Source organism: Quercus suber, unplaced genomic scaffold (genome assembly GCF_002906115.3).
Source record: "Quercus suber isolate HL8 unplaced genomic scaffold, Cork oak 2.0 scaffold_10, whole genome shotgun sequence".
Lineage (NCBI taxonomy): Eukaryota > Viridiplantae > Streptophyta > Magnoliopsida > Fagales > Fagaceae > Quercus > Quercus suber.
This window is the reverse complement of record NW_027069476.1, coordinates 2597103-2620319: the sequence shown is the minus strand read 5'-3', so window position 1 is coordinate 2620319 and position 23217 is coordinate 2597103. Positions and strand designations below refer to the sequence as shown.

At 36.1% G+C, this 23217-nt stretch overlaps 3 protein-coding genes across 6 annotated transcripts; 1 reads left to right on the top strand and 2 right to left on the bottom strand.

Moving 5' to 3' along the window:
- Positions 1–1008: 1008 nt before the first annotated feature.
- Positions 1009–6341, bottom strand: LOC136069436 (uncharacterized). 4 transcript variants are annotated; one of them, XR_010630669.1, is made up of 9 exons: positions 4157–4478; positions 3971–4067; positions 2755–2878; positions 2571–2652; positions 2332–2479; positions 2096–2253; positions 1848–1959; positions 1431–1750; positions 1009–1286 (listed from the first exon to the last, which is right to left on the bottom strand). XR_010630669.1 is itself a non-coding variant. In XM_065777970.1 (7 exons), the coding sequence occupies exons 2-6, from the start codon at positions 4063–4065 to the stop codon at positions 1685–1687; spliced, it is 579 nt and encodes a 192-aa protein (XP_065634042.1). In that variant the 5' UTR covers positions 4066–4067; positions 5305–6341; the 3' UTR covers positions 1009–1286; positions 1431–1684. The 4 variants fall into 4 exon arrangements, 2 of the variants coding, with proteins under 2 accessions (XP_065634042.1, XP_065634041.1); XR_010630672.1 differs by lacking the exon at positions 2755–2878; XM_065777970.1 differs by lacking the exons at positions 2571–2652; positions 2755–2878; positions 4157–4478 and adding an exon at positions 5305–6341.
- On the top strand, positions 5965–6340 carry LOC112027019 (uncharacterized). The gene is made up of 2 exons (XM_065778276.1): positions 5965–6082; positions 6138–6340. Exons 1-2 carry the CDS (start codon positions 5965–5967, stop codon positions 6338–6340), a joined length of 321 nt encoding a protein of 106 aa, XP_065634348.1.
- A 14388-nt stretch (positions 6342–20729) lies between the features above and the next one.
- On the bottom strand, positions 20730–21350 carry LOC136069566 (uncharacterized). Its single transcript, XM_065778272.1, has one exon. It carries the CDS (start codon positions 21348–21350, stop codon positions 20730–20732), a length of 621 nt encoding a protein of 206 aa, XP_065634344.1.
- Between the last annotated feature and the right edge of the window lie 1867 nt (positions 21351–23217).

The following is a 23217-nucleotide window of genomic DNA, read 5'->3' as shown; positions in this document are numbered from 1 at the left end:
ATATAATATAAATTGGCTATTAATTGAATTATTTAGATTTTAAATATGAAAATAAGAATTTATAAAATAAATTATGCCAAACAATTATAAAATGTACAATGTCTTCTTTTGTCATTTCTCACTTTAAAACCTCTTTATCAATTTGGTTACCAAACTAGTATCTTTAAAGCACTATATTATCAAACACTGATGTTAAGGAGTTTTTCAGTTAAAACTCTTTATTGCAACAGCTCTAAATCTAATCAACCATATAGTGGTTTTGTTTCTTTCTGGGTGGATAACTTCTAAATTCCATAAAAGAGATTTTGAATATTAAAAAAAATGTCCATCTGCCTTCCTCTTTTGCATGTAGGGTGGATGGAGTTTTAGCTTTGAGTCCTTCTAAAGGCACAACAAAAATTAACTACAATTTTACAACATTCTCAAATTAGCCTACCACCTCACACATGGGTCCATCTCAATCAGCATCCAATAGTAGTGAATTTTTGTTGTGTCTCTAACTTCATTATTTAGCCTGGTTGGTTTGCTGTGTGTATAATAGGCATTGAGAATTTAGGGAATGATATTGTGGAACATGAGTGGATCTCAAAATCTAAGTTTGTAGATAAAGAGATATATATTGCATTTCCAAAATTTGAGGACAATAAGTTATTGTATAACTAGCATGTAACCCGTGCTACTGCACGGGAATGGATATATTATTAATCATAAGTTTATTAATGTTTAAAAAGCTTAGTTAAGTCTAAATACATATTATTAATTAGCAGAAAATTTCAAACTTAGCAGTATTTTTTTATAATACTCCCAAAGTATTCAATAATTTTTATAAAAGCTAAATACTTGAAGAAATACAAGGAGACATTGAATGATGTACTTGCAATTACATATATGTACTTACATATTTGTACTGTAAGAATTCCAATTAAAACAAAGTAGAGATTAATTATAGTAAAAAGTTTCTTCTATACGTGATATAAAATCAACTGAAATGTAAACAATCATAATGCATCATGAAATGGTACAGCTGAAATTCTGTGAAGTTCAAGCAACTTATAAGAAGCTGTCCAATGCATAGGAAACACAAACACATTCAGTGCTAAACAACCAGTGCACCATTCCAAGTCTACCAGTGCACAAGTTTAATTTTTCCATATGTATTACATAATAGAAGTAAAATTATTAGGACATATGATATGCAATCATTTCTTCTTCTTATTTTGAGAGCTGCCTGTGTTGTTGTTAGAAGTTTGCTTGGAGGTTTTTTTTTTTTTTTTTGTAAGATCTTTCTGCACAGTAAGGGAAGAATACATTTTTCAGATTCATTATTCATTGTGCATAAATGTTTAAATTTCTAATAAGGATAACAAAAAAACATTATTAGTAAGAAAGGTTATGATCAAGCAATTAATAATGAGTTTTTGTCTTCTTACCAATTGTGTATGTCCAAAGACGTCATCTATTAGGTTGTCATCAGTTACATCCTTCAAGCTTGTAAGTAATTTAATATCTGAAGTAGCAATAGGATTGTTTGCAATAGTTTGGTGATGGCTGAACAGTGTTTCTGATGGTTTAATCTGAATGTTGTCAGCAACAATATTTTCTGAGTGTTTGTTAGACTCAAATTTAAAGACACTTGTGACAATGTAAACTTCCCATCCCTCTTTGACATTGTAATCATCAACTTTTATTTGGAATAAGATTTTCCAAGCAAGTTTTGAATTTCTTGAGGCACTTTATTTGGCTCTTGATTCTGCACAATATGATGTAAAGCCCATAAATTGTTAGCATAATAAAAACATTAGGTTTAAGCATAAAATTGAAAGTGGTTAAGAATTTAGATTAGATACTTTTAAAGAAAGTTCCATAGCAGTTTTTTGGATTATTTTTTCTGCATCTTTATCAAAAAGAACAAAAGAAGCTGTCCCAGTATGATCCTTCACTTGGATGTGTAGTTTGTAACTGTATATAATAATGAGAGAAGTTAGAAAGTGTAATAAGGTCATTTGTACATTTATAATTAAAGAAATTATCATTTTGTTTTCCTATGCAGTCATTTGAACAGTTATATGGTATAAACAATGAAGAATTTGGTCACCTAGGCATAGGGAACTGAGATTCAGAATTGCAACTGTTACACCAAAACATATTATTTTGTTGTTTTACTTTTTGCTTGCAAAGTTGACATGAGATATAATTCCACCCAAATTCTGTTTCTATGTTTACAATATCAGCATAACAGGTAAAAAATCTTTCCTACAAAATCAGTCATTCTAGTTAGTTTTAATTGAATAATAAAGATTTAGATTTCAAATAGTTCAAGATAAAGAAAACCTTGACTCCTTCCACCCATTCCAATGCTTTAATTTCTGCCAATGACATCGTAGTTTGCAATATCAATTCTGATTCATATTTGGGCTTTTTGTCACGTGCTGGAATAGATCGAACAACATTATCGTATTCATCCTCAACAACTTTATATCTGAAGAAAGCAAGAGATCAATTTTTTTTAATAAAAAAAAAATCCATTCATAATCCATCATAGAGAATTAGTAAAGTAAATGTTTATGAACCTGTCAATGAGCTCAAAAACCTCTGTAATGTCCAAATTGATGTAAACTTTACTTGCACTTGTGGTGTTAAGATTCAGTTTGCCTTTTAAAAAAAACCATAAAACACATTGAAGAATTTGTTATAGACATTTTTTTTATTATATAAAAAGTATTATATATACATATACTACCTATCTTTCAATACCTTGGAATGCTCTTACAATTGTTGAAGTAACAATAATTATATAAGGACCTTTATCTTCTTTGAAGTCATTTTCAGTAATTGTTTAGCACTTTCATCCCACAATGATATTTTTAGCTCTTTGTCCCTAATGGTACATTGCAGCATTCAAAAGACATTAAAAACTGAGATTTGCTACCATTCATAATTAAATACAATAGTTAAAATAGAAAAAGGCTACAGCCAATCTGACTTATGCCTAGAGTTCAGAGAAGTCATCAACCAGATCAACTACCAGTAGGCGTCAACAATCCTAGTGTTAATAATTCAAAGGGTGGAAAACTTGAAAAAAGGAATAAGCAATTCACCTCTATATTTACACAACCATGTAAAGTAAAAGGGAACACATAGGAAGCCTAAAAGGAGAAAGAAGTTAATTCAAACAAACAAATTTAACTGAATAATAGAACCATAGTAAACTCATACTTAACAGATAAACGTTTTGAATAAGTGATCACATAAAGCAATTGGGAACATTGTTAAATAATTTTCACATTTTTAATACTTAATAGCATGGTTTCATGGCAGGCTTGCCAAAATCACATGCCATAACCAATACCTATTGTAGCATTGAGTCCAATATTACTTAAACCATCTCTATTAAATATTCTGAAAGATTTCAAAATATGCAATTTGAAATTCAAGTATAACTTTTATGATGTGTGCAATGTGCATCTCATGTTCAATTTTTAAATAGAATTATATTCAGTGCAACCCTTTCTAAACTCCATTTAGAAATGATACCTAGTCAACTTAACAGTGTGTGCAAGATAGCAAGGTCCAAACCCAACCCGCCTTCCCATCCATACTATAAAATTAATAATAATTATTGAATGTTATTGAAATAAAACTTAACATTTATATTTGATTAATTATAATAGAGTTGAACTTTATAACCATAAATGTGCAACATAACCAGGTTCAAAAGTCCAATCTGGTCATTGGTGTTCAAACTCAGCTAGAAGTACTTTGCAAGTAGATTTTTATAGTTCAAATATTAAAAAAGGTTATTTTTTCATATAAATAGGGTGGTGGGCTGAAACCAAGTTGGAAGAAAGATGAATAGAAATAAAAGTGCATGGGTTCAGAGACATTGATATAATAGGTTGAGATGACAATTACTTATTATTGATTTTATCAAACTCAGCCATAAATAGGAGCAAAATGAAATGTTCCTTACTCAGGTAGTAGAATTTGAAGATTTCTTATATTTGTAGAGCCGCTGTCAAAGTGAACTTGTTCAATGGGTCCAACAGCTGTAAGTTTGCCAATCATATCTGCAAGTATGTAGGCGTAAAAAACAATGTTTGAAGGATGAATTTTGATTAATTAAAATGGGGAAGAGGTGAAGTAAAACATAATTTACCTGTTAGGTAAGAATTGTCATTCAAACGATTGTTGATACAATTATATGTTGCAAATTCAAAGGCATGCATAGGTATGAGTTCACTTTCTTCATTGCACTCCTTAACCGAAGTTGTTAAGAGGAAAATGATGTTTAGGTTGTTTGAAACTGGTCTATAACCTTTATTTGTCACGATGAGCACAACTATAATAATTAGCAATTTAGAGCACAATAATATGTTTTGGCCTAAATTTTATTCTAAATCTGTTGAAACTTGTTCTTAGAGAATTTTAGTTATAGTATCATTTTAAATTTATCTGAAATTAGGCAATACAATCTAACTTAGAACAAAAAAAAAAAAAAAAAAAAAAAAAAAAAAAAGAGAGAGAGAGAGAGAGAGAGAGAGAGAGAGAGAGAGAGAGAGAGAGAGAGGGAACAATTATGCATTGCTTATAGAGAAGATGCTTGCTACTTATCATCCACAAGCGGTGGAATGGGTCCAATGAACGATTCTGACCAAAGCAGACTTACCTTAGAATTAGTGGCTAAATGCTCACACTCATCCAAATTATATACCCAATCGAATCATATGTAGTTATTATATGTAATATCACTTCCATCCAAACTATTATATATTTACCTCTACACATTAGAGTCAGGGATTGATTTGTTGGGCATGACAATATCCTAGCTGGGTTCCACCTGATATATATGGTTGAACAAATTTTTGGCTAAGATCCACATTTCCTTTTCAATGGTCTTATAAAATTTAATTGATAAGGATTTAAAAACACCCTATTACTATCTCATAAATATACATCTGTAATACGCCAATTCTAATATCAAGATTTTGATCATGACAATCTTCAAATAGTATAGTTTGAGGCATATGATAGATAACCACCAGTTTATTTCTAAGAGAACATTTCTCAAGCAATTGTCATGCCTTACTATAGAGTATAGACTAAATCCACATATATCAACCTACCCACGTGAAGAGAGAGTACACCGTCCCATTTCAAACATCACACAACCAACACAAACATACACAGAAACCAAGCCAAAATCATCAACTAATTGATAATATACAAAAATCGGAACTCTTATCTCTGAAGATTTATTATAGTCACTATAGCTAATCTTTGTTGAAGATAAGCCATTCAAAATACCTGATTTTGTTGCTGATAGACTTTTGCAATTTCATGAGAATCCTCTAGTACCAAAAAAATAAATAAATAAATAAATAAACCACACGCAAATGTTATTAATAACATTTCAACATCAAAACGTTAAATATTTTTAAAAATCTTATGAAACATAAAATTTTCAATTCAAAGGAAGGAAAGCATAGGCAGATGAAAGAAAGGAGTAATCAAACCTTAGGAAGAATTTGTTTTGCAAAGCATAAACCAGGATCATTAAAATTGTGAAGAAAAATACAATCGGAATAGATGCAGAACCTCTTGCTATATAAGATAGAGAAATACCCAAATGCACGCATCATTGATACCGAGATATTCTTCTGAAATTCCATAGCATTCATTGAAAAAGAAGGGAGCTGTATATTGAAGGAGGGGAAGGATTTTGGGTTTTGAAAAGGGAAGGTGAAGAATGTTAATGGACTGAAATTGGGGTATACACGTGGCACGCAATTAGAGTTCTAATTGGTGTGTATACGTGGCACATAATTAGAGTTCTAATTTGAAATTCAATTTCCCACTCTCTCTGCTTTATCTATTATTATATATATAGATATATAGATTGGTCAGTTATTGGGACTCTCTTTTGTGTGATGCGCTCCATTATCTGAAATTTGTGTTGCAGTGCCCATGATACAAAATCTGGAGACAACATTGAAAGCTGGTGCTGTCCCTCAAGTTCCACAATTTAGACCTGCAATGGCCCAGCCTTTGCAACCCGTGACCACTGCAAAATCTGAAGCACCAAGCAAGTCTGAGGAAGACAACGAAAAATGCAGTCCCAGCTGCTGTCAATCCTGCAGGAGAGCAACAGAAATTAGTAGTCAATGGGGTTGTAGGAGACCCTCTTGGGAATGCTCGGAGCAAGGGGCAGGAGGTGATCCGCAATGAATTTGCTGCAATCATGGCTACTAGGTCATTGCGTGCAAGTGAGGCTGCAGCTCTTGCAACAAGAAGAGTTATGCAAAGATATGGGAATACAAGTTCTGCAGTGCCTCAGAGTTAAAAGTTTAAATAATGAGAGTTGATTTTTCAGGGTGGTTGCAACTTTTAGCTGTTATTTGTCGAGTGTGGGTCTTTTAAGGTAGACCCATCATCTGGATTGATGATTTATAATCTTGAGGGGATATTGATTTTTTATTTATTAAAATTGTAGATTGCACCCCTCAATAATGGACCATATTGATTTGCTCTTTAAAATAAATTTAATTATGGATTCTGATGTTATATGGTGTTTTAATTCCATTAAATGTCACTTAAAAGCTTAAAATAAAGTAATTTTCATACGAACAAAATTACATTGTTTTGGGCATATTAGAATTCCCTTATCCCATTTTTCTATATTTAATTGCTATGGCAGGTACAGCCAAACCAATATAGTTGTGGTTTAGATTTAACTCGACTGGTAAAATCTTTGATAGTTGAATAAAAGATTTTCGATTTAATTTTGCCTATACCAAAATTGATAGATGTATTGGTATGATGATAAAGAATAGAATTATCAAAAGAAAATGTTATAGGTTGAAACTTTATTCAAATAAAAAAAATTAATACAATTTTTTTTTAAATAATCAAAACAATATAGTTAATATCCCAAAATCATTGTCACTGTTTTGTCTCAAACCCAACCGAACAACGGGTCAAGCTTTGGAGAAATTCAATCTTAGTAATCCTAAATTCAATCAAGGTGAAAATACCATTTTGGAATCACTGGTCCTTATATTTTGATAACAATTAATTTGATTTTTATTATTTTCAATTTTCAATCAATTTGACCTTTACAGTTTACTCCATGTTATTTTTAACTTTCATGTCAGAGGAAATAATGAATAATAGAGAGGGTTGACCATTGATATCAAAGCACATCACTCTAGGCTCTAGCTGTCAGTCACGTTATCCAGCATTGAACTCAACATGGACAGCGAGTCGTTAGCCATTTTGTCTAACCCATGACCATCGGAACACCCAACCAATGACCATCAGCCTCAAACCCAAACACACATCCAATAGCCACGCGCTGTATAAAGAAAAGATCAAAAGAAAATAAAAGAGGTGAATGAGGAGCAAGCAGTAGGCATAGAGAATTTTTGCTTTTGCTAAGGTTTATGGGAAAACTAAGTGAGTCCTATTGTTAGATGAAGGGAAATTTGTCTAATGAGATGGTTTCACGAGATCTCTCACTTCCGCTATGTAAGTATCTCATATTTTGTAAGAGAAGTCACATAAAACTGTCTTATTTTAAAGAAGAAAATATAAGAGCAATAAGATGAGAACTGGTCAATTTCAGCGAGGTTAGCAATTCTAGCTGATGAGGTGAATAATTAGCTTGTTTTGTTTAAAAGTAAACAAACATTTACATTTCCTTTTACAAGGAAACTATCCGTTGTGTAATTTGATGAAACATTGATCTAACCTTCAAAGAATCTTAGTCGAGCACATGGGTAAGTCGAATAATCATATTTGAAAGTCAAGATTCACAACCAAATTATTTCTAAAAAAAAAAGAAAAAAGTTAAATAAATATAAACAGAAAGAAGATAGTTAACTGTGGGAAAAAGTTTAAACCTTCCAAACTTTTTTTTTTTTTTTTTCCATTGGATGTAAAATTTTAAAATCTAACAATCGAATAGCATATTCTTATTATATTCTTCATGCTTGCAAAACTTCAAGAAGATTAAAGATCAAATAACTAATGTTTAAATTTCAAGTTTTTGTGGTAAAAAATAATGCACAAAAATAAGTTAATTGATCGAATAGTAAATAAAATCCAATTTAAACGAAATTTGACATACAAGTTAAGAATATTAAAAAAAAAAAAGTAATTTAATGGTTAGATTTTAAAATTCACATTCAATAAAAATAATAAAGGACAAGTTTAGAAGGTTTTTTTCCAAACTAATTTGGAGAGCACACAAAATATTCAACTTGCGGTTTGGGGACATGTTCAACTTGTACGCACACTTGTGCATATAAACTTATGGGCAAAATTTGGCTACAAAGTTAGTTGTAGTAAATGACTACAACTCCACTTAATATTTTTTTATTTGATATAAATTTTGACAAATCCACTATTGGATTAAATTTTCTTCTTATATCAAAATTCTAGAAGATCAAAGATCAATAATTATGTTATTGATAAAATGTTAAAATTTCAAATTTTTGTAACTTGAAATTATGCATAAAAAATAAGTTTATGAATCAAATAGTTTATAACATATAATTTAACATAATTGTTAAAAAATATAAATAAATAAAAAACATACAATTCAACTATTAAATTTTCAAAATATATAGTCATATTAATTTTTTTAGGGGGAGTTATAGCCAATGGCTACAACCAAGTTTGTAGCCAATTTTTGTCCTAAATTTATACAGTTCACATATGCATTTATCATTGATATGGATTGCGTTGCCAACAGGCACAATACATACATTTTTATGCCAAAACCCAAGGGCTCAGATTTTTAGACTAGATGAGAGCGATCAATGCTAGCGATTACCTCTAAGAATAACATGAAAAATAAAATGGAGTGATATAAATTTTCACCTGATACTACTGCTCATTATTCTATATTTTCACCCTTAAAAAATGTTACAGTATAGGCTTGTGTTAAATGGTACAATATATTGTATTAGCACTTACAAGATTACGCACACTTGTGTAAAAACCAAAGAGAAGCAGCAACGACGTGCTATGAAACGGTGGCTGCAGATTGACTGATTGATGACACCTGACCTTGATCACTGGATGGAATGAGAGTGTCGTTTTCTAACTCAACACTGGCTTCTTTTGATCTGCTAAAAGCATCTGAAGGAATGTTGATGCCAGCAAATCCAATCAAGACGGCCAGAGCTCCAAGGTAATCCATGAGACGAGGGGCATTGCCCATTACTGAATCGACTATAGCTGCTAATGGGACCTGAATTGTAAGACCAGCTGTTGCTACCGTTGTGGTTGTCAAAAGAATGGCCTTGGCCCATAAATAATCACTCAGCACATTATCTAACAAACCTATAAATGAAGTAAAAAATATACATTTTCAGTATACATTGAATATGCTACTGAAAACTTTGTGCAGCTAATATTAGTTAAAAAAAAAAAATCATTAATCACATATTCTACAATTCTACAAGACAGAGGAACCTTTTCCGAAACCTCTTTCTTGTGAGGGTAAAAGTGCCATTTAGCTCTAATGCCATTGGCAAAAAAAGGTCTCTGTTCTTTAGCTCTCCATACAATGGAAATTATTTTTCTAGTACAAGTGATCAATACAATAGCGGACTCAAAATGACAAATACAATGTGGCCTCCCAATCTCACATCATGCATACACCATACCACTTCTTAAGAGATAAGAATGCGTTTCTCAAAGAAAAGAAAAAAGAGATAAGAATGCAATTACAGTTTAATATCTTGGTTTCTACTCATTAGTTCAAGATTTAGGTTCTCCAAATGCATTTATTTTTACTATTTAATTTTATATCTAGCAAAGCATTATGGCTAATAGACAATAAAGCGCATTAAACTGGAGATGCTTCTTACCATGAAGTTCTGTCATTTAACCATGAAGATACTATGGCTCATTAATAAAACTACCTCCCTTATATATGATACTCATATATCATGATCATACATCAAGCCTAAGCTACAGCAAAATTAATAGTGATAAACATGCAATGATGGGTGCTTTAACATCAGGACTTGGGAGTAGCTTTAAAAATTGATACCCTACAGCAACTTAGGAAAGACAAGAGACAAGCTTACTCTGCCAATCCATCCTAGAAAAACTAGAAGTGTATAAAAAAACCCAAGCATATAAGCCCAAGAAAACAACCTAAGGGCCTGTTTGGATTGAGGGGAGAGGGAGGGGGAGTAGAGTAGAATTGGCTAAAAGTAGGCTGATTTTGGGCCAATTCCACTTTACTCTACTCTACTTCTCCTTTGTCCCCCTCAATCCAAACAGACCATAAGCTTTAGGATTCAGAAAACAAGAATTAATAGAGGATGGCAAGAGCCAGGTTGTAGTAACTATACATCATCTTGGCTTAATGCAGCATGAATAGTAGAGAATTGTCTTCTTTTGTATAAAGTCAGCTTCTAGTTTCCCTGTTTACAGCAATAGTGGTATCAAGCTGACTTTATACAAAAGAAAACAGGGACTGGTTGCAATTGTGCTTCAAGGTAAGATATAAGATCATATTGAAGGATAGATTTCAAGACCTTGCAACATCTGTTTGGTACAGGATTTTTATTTTTTTGGCAAGTTACATAGCTTTGCCAAGGGAAATATCCTATACTAATATACCTCTAGGCCTATCATGCTACTGGCATTCAACAGAAAATCCATAAAGATCAAGAGAAATGTGGTTCCCTAGGTGGATGCTTAAAGCAATGAACTCACTGCAACTTTGAAAAATTATATTTAGTACTACAGAAGTCCATAACATTCACATCCCCAATAATGTATAAAATTCTCCTATCACATCATCATTTTCCAAAAGCAACATACACCACAAAGTATAAGGACAGGAACTGGAGATTAAACTAATGGTAAAATAACATGATAGCAGCAGAGAGATACCCTGTGTTCACGTGCAATTATGTGCATATAAACATGGAAAAAATTTGGATACAACTCCCACAAAAAAATTAACAAGACTACAGATTTTAAAAATCTAATTGATGGATTGCATATTCTTTATGTTTTTAATACACGTGTCAAATTTTGTGCCAATCAATTATTTACTATTCGATTCATAAACTTATTTTTATGCATAATTTTAGATAGCAAAAACTAGAAATTTAAGTATTTGATTGATGACATAACAATGGATCTTTGATCTTGTGGAAAATTTTCAAGTATGTAAGATATAAGAAGAAAATATAATCCAATGACGGATTTGTCAAATTTCTCATCCGATAAAAAGATATTAAGTGGAGTTGCAGCATGTGGCTACAACTAAGTTNCCTTTGGGTAGGACTTACATGCATAACTCTAGAAAATTGTGTTTGAGAGGGCTACTATATCACCATAGAAAAATCGCCTTTGAAAGGGCTACTGTTGGTGTAGGAGAAATAATGGCTCTGATTAGGACTTACATGTACAACCATAGAAAAATCACCTTTGAGAGGGCTGCTGACGTGTGTGAAAAACAATGACTCTAGGTAGGACTTACATGCATAACTCTAGAAAATTGCCTACCGTAGCTTTACGGTTTTATCCACGAGTCTTGACAATGATCGTCCCACCAAGGGGAGAGAGAATGGAGAGATTGCATGAGATAAACTGCCCTAGTTTAGGGTTTCATGCAATTCTCATCATGAAGGAAATATCCTCAGCGGGATGGACTCGTTCTTGCATAATGGGTAAGGCAAAGAGAACAGTGCGAAATAAACTACTCTAGTTTAGGGTTTTGCAGGGTTCAAAACTTGCAAATTGGCTAAAAATGGCCTTGACTTCATAGGCCATACTAAATGTTGGTAATGAATGTGGACATTCTGAACAAGATCTCCTTAAACATGCCATGGGGAGGTATGCAATGATCACTCCTATTATTGCTCGGGCGGGCTAATAATTCAAAGACAGGCTTCTTGGGGTAACATCATGAGAAACAACTCCCTCTCTCCTCCAAATAAGCTAAAAAAGCTGCCAGATGGCTGAGAACGGGTTCTAGTATCCTTCTGTTGTGAGCTTTGATTATCGAGGTTGAATCGACCCTTGAACCAAGTGAACTGGGCTTAGAAAAATAAGGTTTAAGATGTCTGGAAGTGCTGAGCGAGATGCACAAAGATAAATTGCCCTAATGTAGGATTTGTATAGTCTCGATTGCATAAGAGAGAATTTCTGACAATCTAGTTCATTGTCGAGCCAATTGCGCACTACTGCGAGTGCTAAAACAAGGGAATCTTTGCTCCAAGGCAGTTAAAAATGTCCCAAATAGTGGGGTAGTGGTCAGAACACAATTGGCTTGTGCCTTGGGGAGTTAAAAAACCCAAGCACATGTCCTGAGGGCCGATGGCCCTTGTAGGTGCGCTGGCGGCCCTACAAGGTTCGCTGCCTTGGTTTTCATGCATAAAAGGTTGGGTTCAGCCCAGTTTTAACTCACTCTGATATGTGATTTTTTTGGGTGTTCTTTTACCCTTTTCTTCACCCAAAACATGTAGAAAACATTGTTTTTCATCATTTTACACATAGATTCTCATAAGATCATCAGATTTAGTAGGATCCATTCATGGATGCTCTTGGTGCTCACTCCTACGACACTTTAGTCGAGCTTAAGAGGGAGTCTTACTATGAGAAGAAGCTTAGGAGGTGGTTGAGCTCCTTTTCTTGCGGTGACCGGGCATTCATTCGACAACTTCTTGGAGATACTATTGCTCTTCTTTACACCTCATTGGACTGGCATTTGTTCGAGTTCATTACCTCTTGTTGGGACCTTGTCTTGATATGTGTCACTATTGGAGATGTTGATTTGGTGCCCACCTTAGAGGAGTATGATCATTTTCTTTCTCTTTCTACCCATTTGAGCACTATTTTTGTTCCACTAGTACGGCCACGCTACCGCAAGAGACTCACTGATTTGTTGGACTTGAAGGGGCCTGTTGTGGAGGCGCTGACTAGGTATGGTAGCGGGATAAGAGGGAGCATGTCCTTTGATTTTTTGTATGATTAGTTCCACCCATTGGAGTGTCACGTTGGCTACTGAGATGACTTTGTGGACTTAGAGGAGTGGTGGACATCCTACTGGTGTCAGGCCTTCTTGGTGGCCTTCTTTGGTGTGATGTTGTTTCCTTCATCGTCAAGAGCTGTTAGCTTTGCCGTTCTCCCTTTGGTGAGTGCCCTACCTTATAGTACCTCTTTCATTCCTGCTTTACTTTTTGAGACGATTAGGTCCTTGTCTTTGTGTCGGGGGATTGGTAGGGGTAGGCTATGTTGTTGTGTTCATCTGCTACAGCTGTGGTTTTGTAGCCACTTCAGTGTTATTGCCAGGGATCATCCTGAGGGCTTTGCCATTAGGAGTAGAGTTCGGGCCACAATAGTTCTTGATCTTCCATTTTCTAGGGATATCGAGGGTTGGCTGAGGTACTTATGCAGCCTCAGTCCTATTGACTGGACCTGAAGAGTCAAGTGGGGAATCACTAGATGGCAGGGGCGGACCCATTGCGTCAGTTTACTTGGTATCCCCTTGGTGGGTATCTGCAGTGCACAAGGTACTTTTCAAGCATGGCCATGCAACAGTTTGAGGGTGTCCAACATATCCCTTGACTTAGTGATCTCTCCGTTGTCACTTGCGAGTACGGGCTCATGAATATTGATGTGGCAATGACAGGGTGTGTTTTTTATTTTTGGGAGGTGCACAAGTCGAGCATTGACTTCCTTTTTTGTTCTAGGGATGACCAAGAGTGGTTTTCTGTTGAGTTTAGAGTGTGGTGAGACACCAAAGATCCTAGCTTTATGTTTGACTTATCATCACCAGTCTCAGCCGAGTTGCCACTTCCGGTTGATGTTTTGAGAGACTATACTCTAGAGTTTGAGATTAGGGTTGAGAGGGCCCTTATGGATCTAAGGGAGTGCCTAAGGGAGGCCATCAGGGATAGAGATTGCTGTAGGGAGCTGGCTGATACCTTTATGGAGGATATTGAGGAGATAAGCAGTGCACATGAAAGTGAGCTCGCTACTCTTAGGGCAGAGCTTGATCTGTGAGGGTCGGCCCCTCCCGTTACAAAGGTAGAGTGTGTTTAGCTGAGATCCTGTGTTATGGGTTTGGAGGATGAGCTTGTGGATCTTACTCAGAGTTCGCCGCTTTGGATCATACTTGGGTTGAGGAGAGGGCCGCACCGGAGGTCGGTAGGGCCGAGACTAGTAGCAGAGCCAATGGCTTAGCATTGGAGCTAGTATAGGCAAAGGCCTACATTCATTCCACTTTAAGCATGGAGTATAAAAGAGAGGGCGATGAGCCTAGTGAGCCGTAGTTGGCCTTCCATCACCTTTAGGCTGAGTTAATTGAGAGGGAGGAGACTTTGAGAGTTGCTATTGTAGAGGTAGGCACCTTGCAGGCTGTGCTGGGGACTGAGAGACAATGCCTACTTCTGATTCCATAATGGAGAGGGAGCTTGTTTGTCTTCAACATGACAGACTCAGAGCGGTTGCTAAAGACCTAGGCTTTGATGTAGTCGGGTTACTTTGCACTCATGCTTATGTTGACTCGATTGTCTGTATTGGTTTTGGGAGATTGTGTCAAGTCGTGTCTGATTGCTTAAGCCATGTTTAACTTGCTGGTGTTCTTTTCTGCTTATTCTTTTCTGCACATGAGCTATGTAGTTAGTATCCCACCATGTATGGAAAGGCCCTTCGTAAATTGCTAGGCAATTGCGTAAGGCCTTCCTCTTTTTGTTTGAGTTCTTAAAGCATAGTCTAGTCTGCTAGGTATGCTTAGAAACTGAGAGATGGTGGAGAGAGATGTTTATGATGATATTCAGGATATGTTTATGAGATGAGATTTCATGTTTTGATACTAGAATGTATGAAAGAAACAGAATGGCAGAATACAGGCATGTTAATGAATATGCAGGCAAATGCTTTGAAAATACAAGATCATACAAATAAGTGATAGATGTAAAATCCATGCATATCAATATCTTATTTTTCCAAGGATACATCCTGTTCTAAATGGATCTTTTCCTTTTCCCATTGAGGTACATTTCCCATTGGTATGAGCCAGAACATCTTTAGCAGACCACCGGGTCATGGCAGTATTGTAGACAGAGAGCGATCTCAAAGGTATCTTCATATCTTGTCTTGGATGCTGGATCCATCTAATTTTCTGATCTTGACCAGGGATTCAAGTAGGCATAACTGGCTGATTTTTCTTTTAAGATGTGACCGAACTGAGATGGCTACCTACATCCCTCCACTAGGAAGGATCAGGTCATCATGTAGTTCAATTGACTTTTGATTGCCTTAATTTTTGCCTATACGGTCCTTTTGGGTTTTCAATCTACCTTTTGTATTTTCTCACACTTTCTTTCTTTTGGCTCTCCTTTTGCGTAGACCGGCCTTTCGGGTTTTCGATCTACCTTTTTACATATTTTTTCGTTTTTGTTCCTTTTTTTTTTTTTTTTTTTTGGTTGACATAAAAATATAGAAACTAGGTGCATTGAGAGGCTTTTTCATGCAAAGTACCGGATGATGGCATCAGAATTGATGGGCATATTGAAGTCATGCCCGTCCATGTTGGCTAGAATCAAGGCTACTCCGGAAATGGCCTTCTTTACCACATATGGGCCCTTATAAGTTAGGGTAAACTTTCCTCTGTGATTAGGCATGGCATGGTTACGCTTTTTCAAGACTAGATCGTCTTCTTTGAAGACCCTAGGTCTAACTTTCTTGTTGAATGCTCATTCGACGCGGCGTTGGTACAACTGTCCATGGCACATTGCAGTCATGCACTTTTCATCTATCATGTTCAGTTGTTCATATCAGGAACGGGCCCATTCAACTTATGGCAGCTTTGCTTGAGATAAAATCTTAAGAGACGGGATCTCTACCTCTGCAGGGAGGACAGCCTCTGTGCCATATACTAATGAATACGGGGTTGCACCTATGGAAGTACGAACAGAAGTGTGATATGCGCACAAAGCAAACGGCAAGTACTTGTGCCAATCCTTGTATGTATCTATCATCTTCATGAAGATTTTCTTTATGTTCTTATTAGCGGCTTCCACTGCACCATTCACTTGAAGACAATAGGGAAACAAATTTTTGTGCTCAATATTGAACTAGTGGCAGAGTTGCTAGATCATTTTCCCATTTAGGTTTGCCCCATTGTTTGTAATGAGCTCTCCCGACATGCCGTAGCGGCAAATAATGTTATGTTTCAAGAACCGGGCTACCATTGCTTGAGTGACGCTTTTGTACGAAGCGGCTTCCACCCACTTTGTAAAATAATCAATGGCCATTAAGATGTACTCATGACCATTTGAAGCTTTTGGAATCATGGGTTCGATGATATCCATACCCCAAGCTGAGAAGGGCCATGGTGCTACTAAAGAGTGCAAAGGCTGAGGAGGAACGTTCTTCCTATCTTGATAGGTCTGGCAACGGTGGCATGTCCTCACATGTTTAATGTAATCACTTTCCATGGTGAGCCAATAGTAACCAGCTCTCATAATCTTGTGGGCCAATAGGGGTCTATTAGCATGAGCTCCAAGTAAGCCTTCATGCATCTCTTCCATCGGATGATTAGCCTTAGAGGCATCTATGCATCGAAGTAGGGTAGAATCGTGGTTTCTTTTGTACAAGACTTATCCACTCAAGAAGAATTGGCAAGCCATGTGCCGGATAAACTTCTTTTCACTGTTCGTTGCACTAGACCGGTATTCACTATTCTTGATATAAGCCTTGATATCATGGTACCATGGCTTTTTGTCAACTTCGACTTTGACACTCGTGCATTCTTCGATGTTGAAGCAATAGGCTGGAACGCCACGGACTTCTATGTGCAATTGCCACATATCATCTCCTTCTGATAACTTGACCACGCTAGCCAAGATGTCTACAAACTGGTTATGCACTCAAGGCAAATAGGCAAATGTGATGTCATAGAATTTCGAAATCAAACGGTTGACACATTTCTGATACAGAATCAACTTACCGTCTTGGGCTTGCCATTCTCCTTCGATTTGGGAGATGATCAACAAGGAATCTCCAAAGAGGCTTAAGTCATAGGCGTCGATTGGTACACCCAATTTTAATCTAACTTTTTGTGTTTTTTGACGCGTTTCTTGGTTTTTTTTTTTTAAATAAACTTTTTATCCATTTTGGACTACAAAACACTTTCCTAGTTAACTTCTAACTCTTTGGACTTATTTAAACATGATTGGAGATTAAAAAAAAAAAAACTATCTTAACATTAAATCTGTAAACAATCTCTACATCACAACAATCAAGTGATGGCAATCATACATAAGAATCATTCACAGCCAACAATCAAAACCCTTTTTCATTCAATCACACATGATATCAATAGATGGGTTCGTAGCTTTAATTTTGCTACCAAGACCAATTTCACTGCCTTCAAGTTAAAGGAATCGAATCTCTAAGGAACATCAAGATCAGTTGGGAATTTCTTCGTGCTGCTGTAAAGTTCTAGGACATTGAAGATCATATGTTCTGGTTTGGTACTGATGAACTTTGTCCTACTATTGAAGAATATTTTGCCATCCTGGGTTATGGGTTTGGCAAAAAATCTATAACAGATTCTTGTGATCCTAAGTACAGTTAAATTTTATCTAATGCATTAGGTCTTCCTGTTTCAATTATCAGTAGCATGATTGAAGGCCACATGATGAATCTTCACATAGTTGTTACGAGGCTTACTCATCGACGTACTCATGGTGTATCTGACAACATGCTGAAAAACTTTAGTTTACCTCTTTGCTTAATGGGAAATTTCTTGTTTCGATTTGGAAGACCTGGCTTCGTAGATGCTCGAGCCATAGGAGTTATGGGTCAAGTTAGAGATGGTGATAATCCTGCTTCTCTGATCTTGGCAGAAACTATTTTAAGGTTGGACTCTATATTTCTTGGTGGAGAATCACAACACTACCTTGGGAGTTTCTTGACTTTGTAGATATGGTTGATGGAAAGATTGGACATGATAGCTACACCCACTGTTGCCAATTATGGTCCTAGTAATTCCCAAGCAGGGCTATCCTCAAGACTAAGTGCCAGATTGAGAAAGATTGAGTGAAATTTTTAGAAAAGAAATCTAGCCTCTTAATTTGTTGGAACTGTTATTAGTGGAAGTGTCCACCACCTCTCTTGCGATCTCTGAGTTCAGATCATATCTTCTTGGTTGGCTTAAGGAAGGAAACTTTCTATAAGGCTGACAGACTCTTGAGGCAATTCTAGTATGAGCAAGGGGTGCCTAGTGGTAGAGGAAGAAAACCTTTTATCCCTATGTACACAAGTCCTATTTCTGTAAGGAACATTATGCTAGGCTTGGACATGGCTGACCGAGTTGATCAATCTTTTGTTAAAGTTCATTTTCATAGGATGACTGTGGAATACTTTAACTGGTTGGTGGATAGGATTGTGGACAGAGAAACTGACATGGTTTCTATGAGAAAACCATTTCTTGGAGATGGCAAGAACAAACAAGAGGAAGATAACTATGAATTCAAGAGAAGAGATAGAGATGATAGGTTAGTTGCCACAAATAGGACAAGTGACTAGTCAAAGAAGAAAAGGCTGAAGAAGACTTGATTCTTTTGTTTTTTAGCTTTGAACATGTTTACTTAGGAAGTTAGTTTGAAACACTTAGCTTTAGGAATTATTTAGGACTTGCAGTTTTATGGTTTTGTTTAGGGTTTGTGTCTTGTTTAAGGTTTGGGTTTATGTTTATGTTGATGAAACAATCATGGTTTGTGTTAGTGGAATGAAATGATTTGGTTTGGCAATTTTTTTATTATTATAAAGCTTAATGGGTGAACGGTGGGTTTGGGTAAGTTGTAATTGGACCAATATATGGTTGCCTACATACCTCCTTAGTAGAAGGATTAGGTTATCATGTTGTTTATTTTATTTGCCTTAATTTTTGCCTAAGCCGCCCTTTTGAGTTTTCAACCTAGCAGGCACTCTCACTTTTTTTTTCTTTTTTACTCTCCTTTTGCATAAACCGCTTTTTTGGGTTTTCAATCTACCTCTTTTTCTGTTGTTTTGTTTTTTTTTTTTTTTTTTTTTAGCCTTAATTTTTGCCTACGCCGCCCTTTCAAGTTTTCAGCCTGCAGGCCAGTTTTTTATTTTTATTTTTTTAGGATGAACCTAAGAAAGAAAAATGAAATAGTTTACAACCACCTCAGACGTGGCCATTCTTCAGACTACCACCTCAGACGTGGTATTTTTTCAATTGATCCATATTGGTTGGCTTAGTAAAAGGGTTCGCATCTAAGTCCATCAACCTTGCTGCTCCTCCAGAATATATCTGCTTGGTAATATATGGACTAGCCCAATTTTGCTTAAATTTTCCATTCGTTTCCTGGATCGAGGCTTGAATCTCCTTCAACACTAAGTCTTCAGTCTTTAAATCTTTATCTCTTACTTTCTTGTTGAAAGCTTTTCTAAGTCTCCTCTAGTAACCTTGGATGTGATATAAGGCTTTGAGCCTCTTCTCATCCATTATGCATAACTGGTCATATCTCTTCATAAGCCATCATCTTCTTGCTAATATAGTAAATTGCATTCTCCTTTCTAGCCTCCTCTAGATATTGAGCAAGTAAAGCCCCTATTGCTGTGTCTGTGGTTGTGAGATATAGCATTAATGGCTTTTCGGGTACCAATGGAACCAGTATCGCTAGCTTTATCAAATAACTCTTAATCTTCTCGAAGGCTTCTTGGCATTATTCATTCCATACTGTGAGAACTTCCCATCTTTCTTTGGTACCGTAACCACATTGGCTAATCATTTTGTGTAGTTTACCACCCTCAAAAATCCCACATTATACTGCTTCTCAAGTTCTTCTTTGATCTTGAGAGTCCACTTTGGCTTTATCATTCTCACCTTCTGCTTGTTTGGCTTCATGTTTGGGCTTGTAGGAATGCAATGTTGTACCATATCTATATCAATCCCTGGCATATCCTCATATGACCATGCAAACACCTTTTTGAATTCTTTTGGCAGTGTTACTAATGCATCCTTCTCGGAGGGAGTTAGGGTGTTGCCAATTTGGACCATCTTAGGCTCATCATCGGTTCCCAAGTTAACAGATTGAGTTTCTTCTTTTATAAGTTCTATATGTCCTTGTTTTAATTCCCCATTATTAAAAGTTTCTAATTTCTGAAATAAAAACATTCAAAGCCAATAAATAAGCAGAATCATAAATTATTTTGTAAGGGGTAGAGTCTTTAACTGACTCAATAGGAACTGACTCTATAGGAATAGACACATGATCACAAATAAACTCAACAGGATTAGCGATATTAGCAGAGACTGACTCAATGGGGATGGAAACAACGCTTTTAGTAGGAGCAAATGGCTTGGTGGTCTAGGTCTTCTCCAAAGGGTCTTCCATGGGGTGGGCGGTCTTCAACTTAGTCGTGGCGTTGTTGATGGCTCCTAGTGAGTTCCTTCTTCTTTCAGCATTAACACTCTAGGGTCTTCATCCATATAATATGGACCTTTTCCATCAACTTCCATATCTACAGACTTGTCAAATACATAGCCATCCAGTCGCACTATGTTGTCCATCCACTCCCTAAACAAATCTTGCCTCCCTCTGTTGCTTGGGCGAACGTATTGAAGGAAGTACTTTGATTCACCACCTTCCATTCTTTCATCTTCAACCTCAAGATTCTCTAAGGATAAGTTTCTAAAGCTACGGATCATTAGATTTCTATCAAGCGATGCCAATCTTGTAATCTATATCATTTTCTTCATCAGTGTATGTAGTCAATGAGGCCAACTCCGAATTATTAAATGAACCGAGCTCAAGAATCTCCTTACCATACTTATCATATCGAGGGCCTAATTTTGGACTGACATTTGTAATGCAACTCCAATCCAAAGGTCGCCCATATGGGTACTTATCATAATCTCCCCCTATAGCTTCTGCATCATCTTCAATGTCTTCGTCATAATAATCCCCCTTGTCATAAGAGTTATCTTCATAGAAAGCTCCCGCATCTTCATCTTCTCTATCATTAGGGGCTTCACCACTATCATTATCATTGTCTTGGCTATCATAGTCTTCACTGTCACTCCCTTCATTGTCACTGTCATCATTGCTATTGTCACCACCATCACTGTCCTCACTATCATCACTATCACTACCTTTATTGTCATCACTATTACTATCTTCACTGCCACTGCCCTCATCGTCATCATTGGGAACTCCTCCCTCTTCATCATCTTCATCATCCATTCCTGCTTCATATGGATTCTTCAGTGCATGTTGGCAGGCTTCCCAGTATTCTTCTTCTTCTAAGTTACATATAGCATCTTCCAATAGTGTGGTCATAGCGTCAGGGTCCATATAATCTGTCCAATCCGTTAGGGCCCAATTTGTATCTCTCTCCTATTCTTCTAGAAGATTTATGTCACAGTCAAGGAATAATTCAAATCTAGGTAACATTGTTTTTTACTCATGATCATATCTATAGACACTGCATTTTGTACCCCTTACGACTCGAGCCCCCATTCTCCAATGCTACTCAAACTCTAAGGCCGAAGGCCAGTTTAGAGCCTAATCAGATATTAAATTGACTTAAGGAGAGTTAAAATGGAAAATATAACCTTTTAAATGAGCAAAAATCTATTTTTGGAAATAAAATAACCAAAGTGGCCCTCGGCCTGTGTATGTGGGCTGTGGCCTACGTACGTGGGACAAAGCTTGCGTACGCAACTACGTTCTTAGGTACACAGGTACGGTTTCATAAGCATAAGAAAGACAAGTTTTTTGCAATAATAGCTGAGGTTTGGAATGAATCCCACACAATTTAGGAGCATCTCCTAACCCCATTTTTTTCCACTATATAAAGCCTTACATGGTACATTTTCAAAACGCACAGAAATCTCACGGGAAAAACTTGAGATTCACTGGAAAATAGTGAATCGAAAGGGATATTTTCAGAAAAAACCCTCAAGTCAATATTGTTTGATTGGGACCTTTTCTGGCTCCAATCCTTTTAGTTTAACATTGCTAATCACTATTTTATTGAATTGTGATAGATTTGACTGTGAGGAATTGTCAAAATCAAGCTTGGAAAGCTTTTTGTGAGGTATTCCCTTTAATCATGGTTTGAGCAAGTCTAAAACAAGACTAACAACCTGTTTTGATCATGGTTTGCCAACAATACAAATTAGAGTTCTAATGCATTAGTTCCTAAGTACTAAGAACCTAACAAACTCCTCATTTGGCAATTCATGACAAAACACAAACACAATTCTCAAAGTTACAAGTAAAAGCCGTTTACAAAAATAATGCCCATTACAAAATAATCCAACCTAACTACTATCCATCAGTTGCAAATGTAGACAGTAGCAGGATTGAATCAACCTGTATATTTCCTGAAATACTCAACAAACGTATAAACGCATGTGTGGAAAATACAAGTAAAACAAAAATAAATTCTTGACTTCACAAAACACAAAACACAAAACAAAGACATATATCATGATAACTCATAAATATAAATCAATGAGTAGTGAAACAAGAAACATAGATAACAATGTATCTCCCCCTAACATGAATAGCCCAAAAACAATACATCAAGAGCCAAAAAAGGATACATACACAGTGAAGCACCTAGATACAATCTAAACTCCACAAGCTCCATAAAACAAAAATCTCCCCCTAACTAAAAAAAAAAACTCTACAAGTGTCCAAAACTACTCCCTCTTTTTGTGACGGAATGCAAAAGGACAATTAAAATCCATCATCAAAAGGAGGTGGTGAAGGTGAACGTCAAAGATGCGCCAAATTTGCTCCAAAGTACGAAGCTCGTCAAACATGTCTACGAAAATCTAACCTGAGCCACTTAAACGGTCATGACAGTCTCCAAAGTACAACAAATGTCAAAGTCATCCGAAGTAGATGGTGGAGGAACCACTGCAACACCAATAGGATTAGCAGACGCCTCACCAGAAGTATTACCTGTAGAAGAAGGAGGGGGTACAGTACTAGAAGACTCACATGAGGGCGTTTAAAGGTCTCTTTCATCTGAGCAACCCTCTGTCTAAGAAAAGTGGCACCTATGGGAGCAATAATGTATACGGGCTCAGAAGCGGGGAAGTCATCTAAACCCAAAAACAACAAAATCCTATGAATGAAAACAGGATGAAAAAGAGCATGAGTGGTCAAGGAACTCCTATAAACTTTATTCAAA

Excerpts from the sequence above, each read along its gene's own strand:
- LOC136069436 (XM_065777969.1), bottom strand. The coding sequence starts at position 4,226 with ATGCATGCCTTTGAATTTGCAACATATAATTGTATCAACAATCGTTTG. Across the intron at positions 2,254-2,331 it reads AATGGGTGGAAGGAGTCAAG|GAAAGATTTTTTACCTGTTA; the intron begins GTTTTCTTTATC and ends CTGATTTTGTAG. Across the intron at positions 1,751-1,847 it reads CTATGGAACTTTCTTTAAAA|AATCAAGAGCCAAATAAAGT; the intron begins GTATCTAATCTA and ends CATATTGTGCAG.
- LOC112027019 (XM_065778276.1), top strand. The coding sequence starts at position 5,965 with ATGATACAAAATCTGGAGACAACATTGAAAGCTGGTGCTGTCCCTCAA. Across the intron at positions 6,083-6,137 it reads TGCAAAATCTGAAGCACCAA|GAGAGCAACAGAAATTAGTA; the intron begins GCAAGTCTGAGG and ends TCAATCCTGCAG.
- LOC136069566 (XM_065778272.1), bottom strand. The coding sequence starts at position 21,350 with ATGACCACACTATTGGAAGATGCTATATGTAACTTAGAAGAAGAAGAA.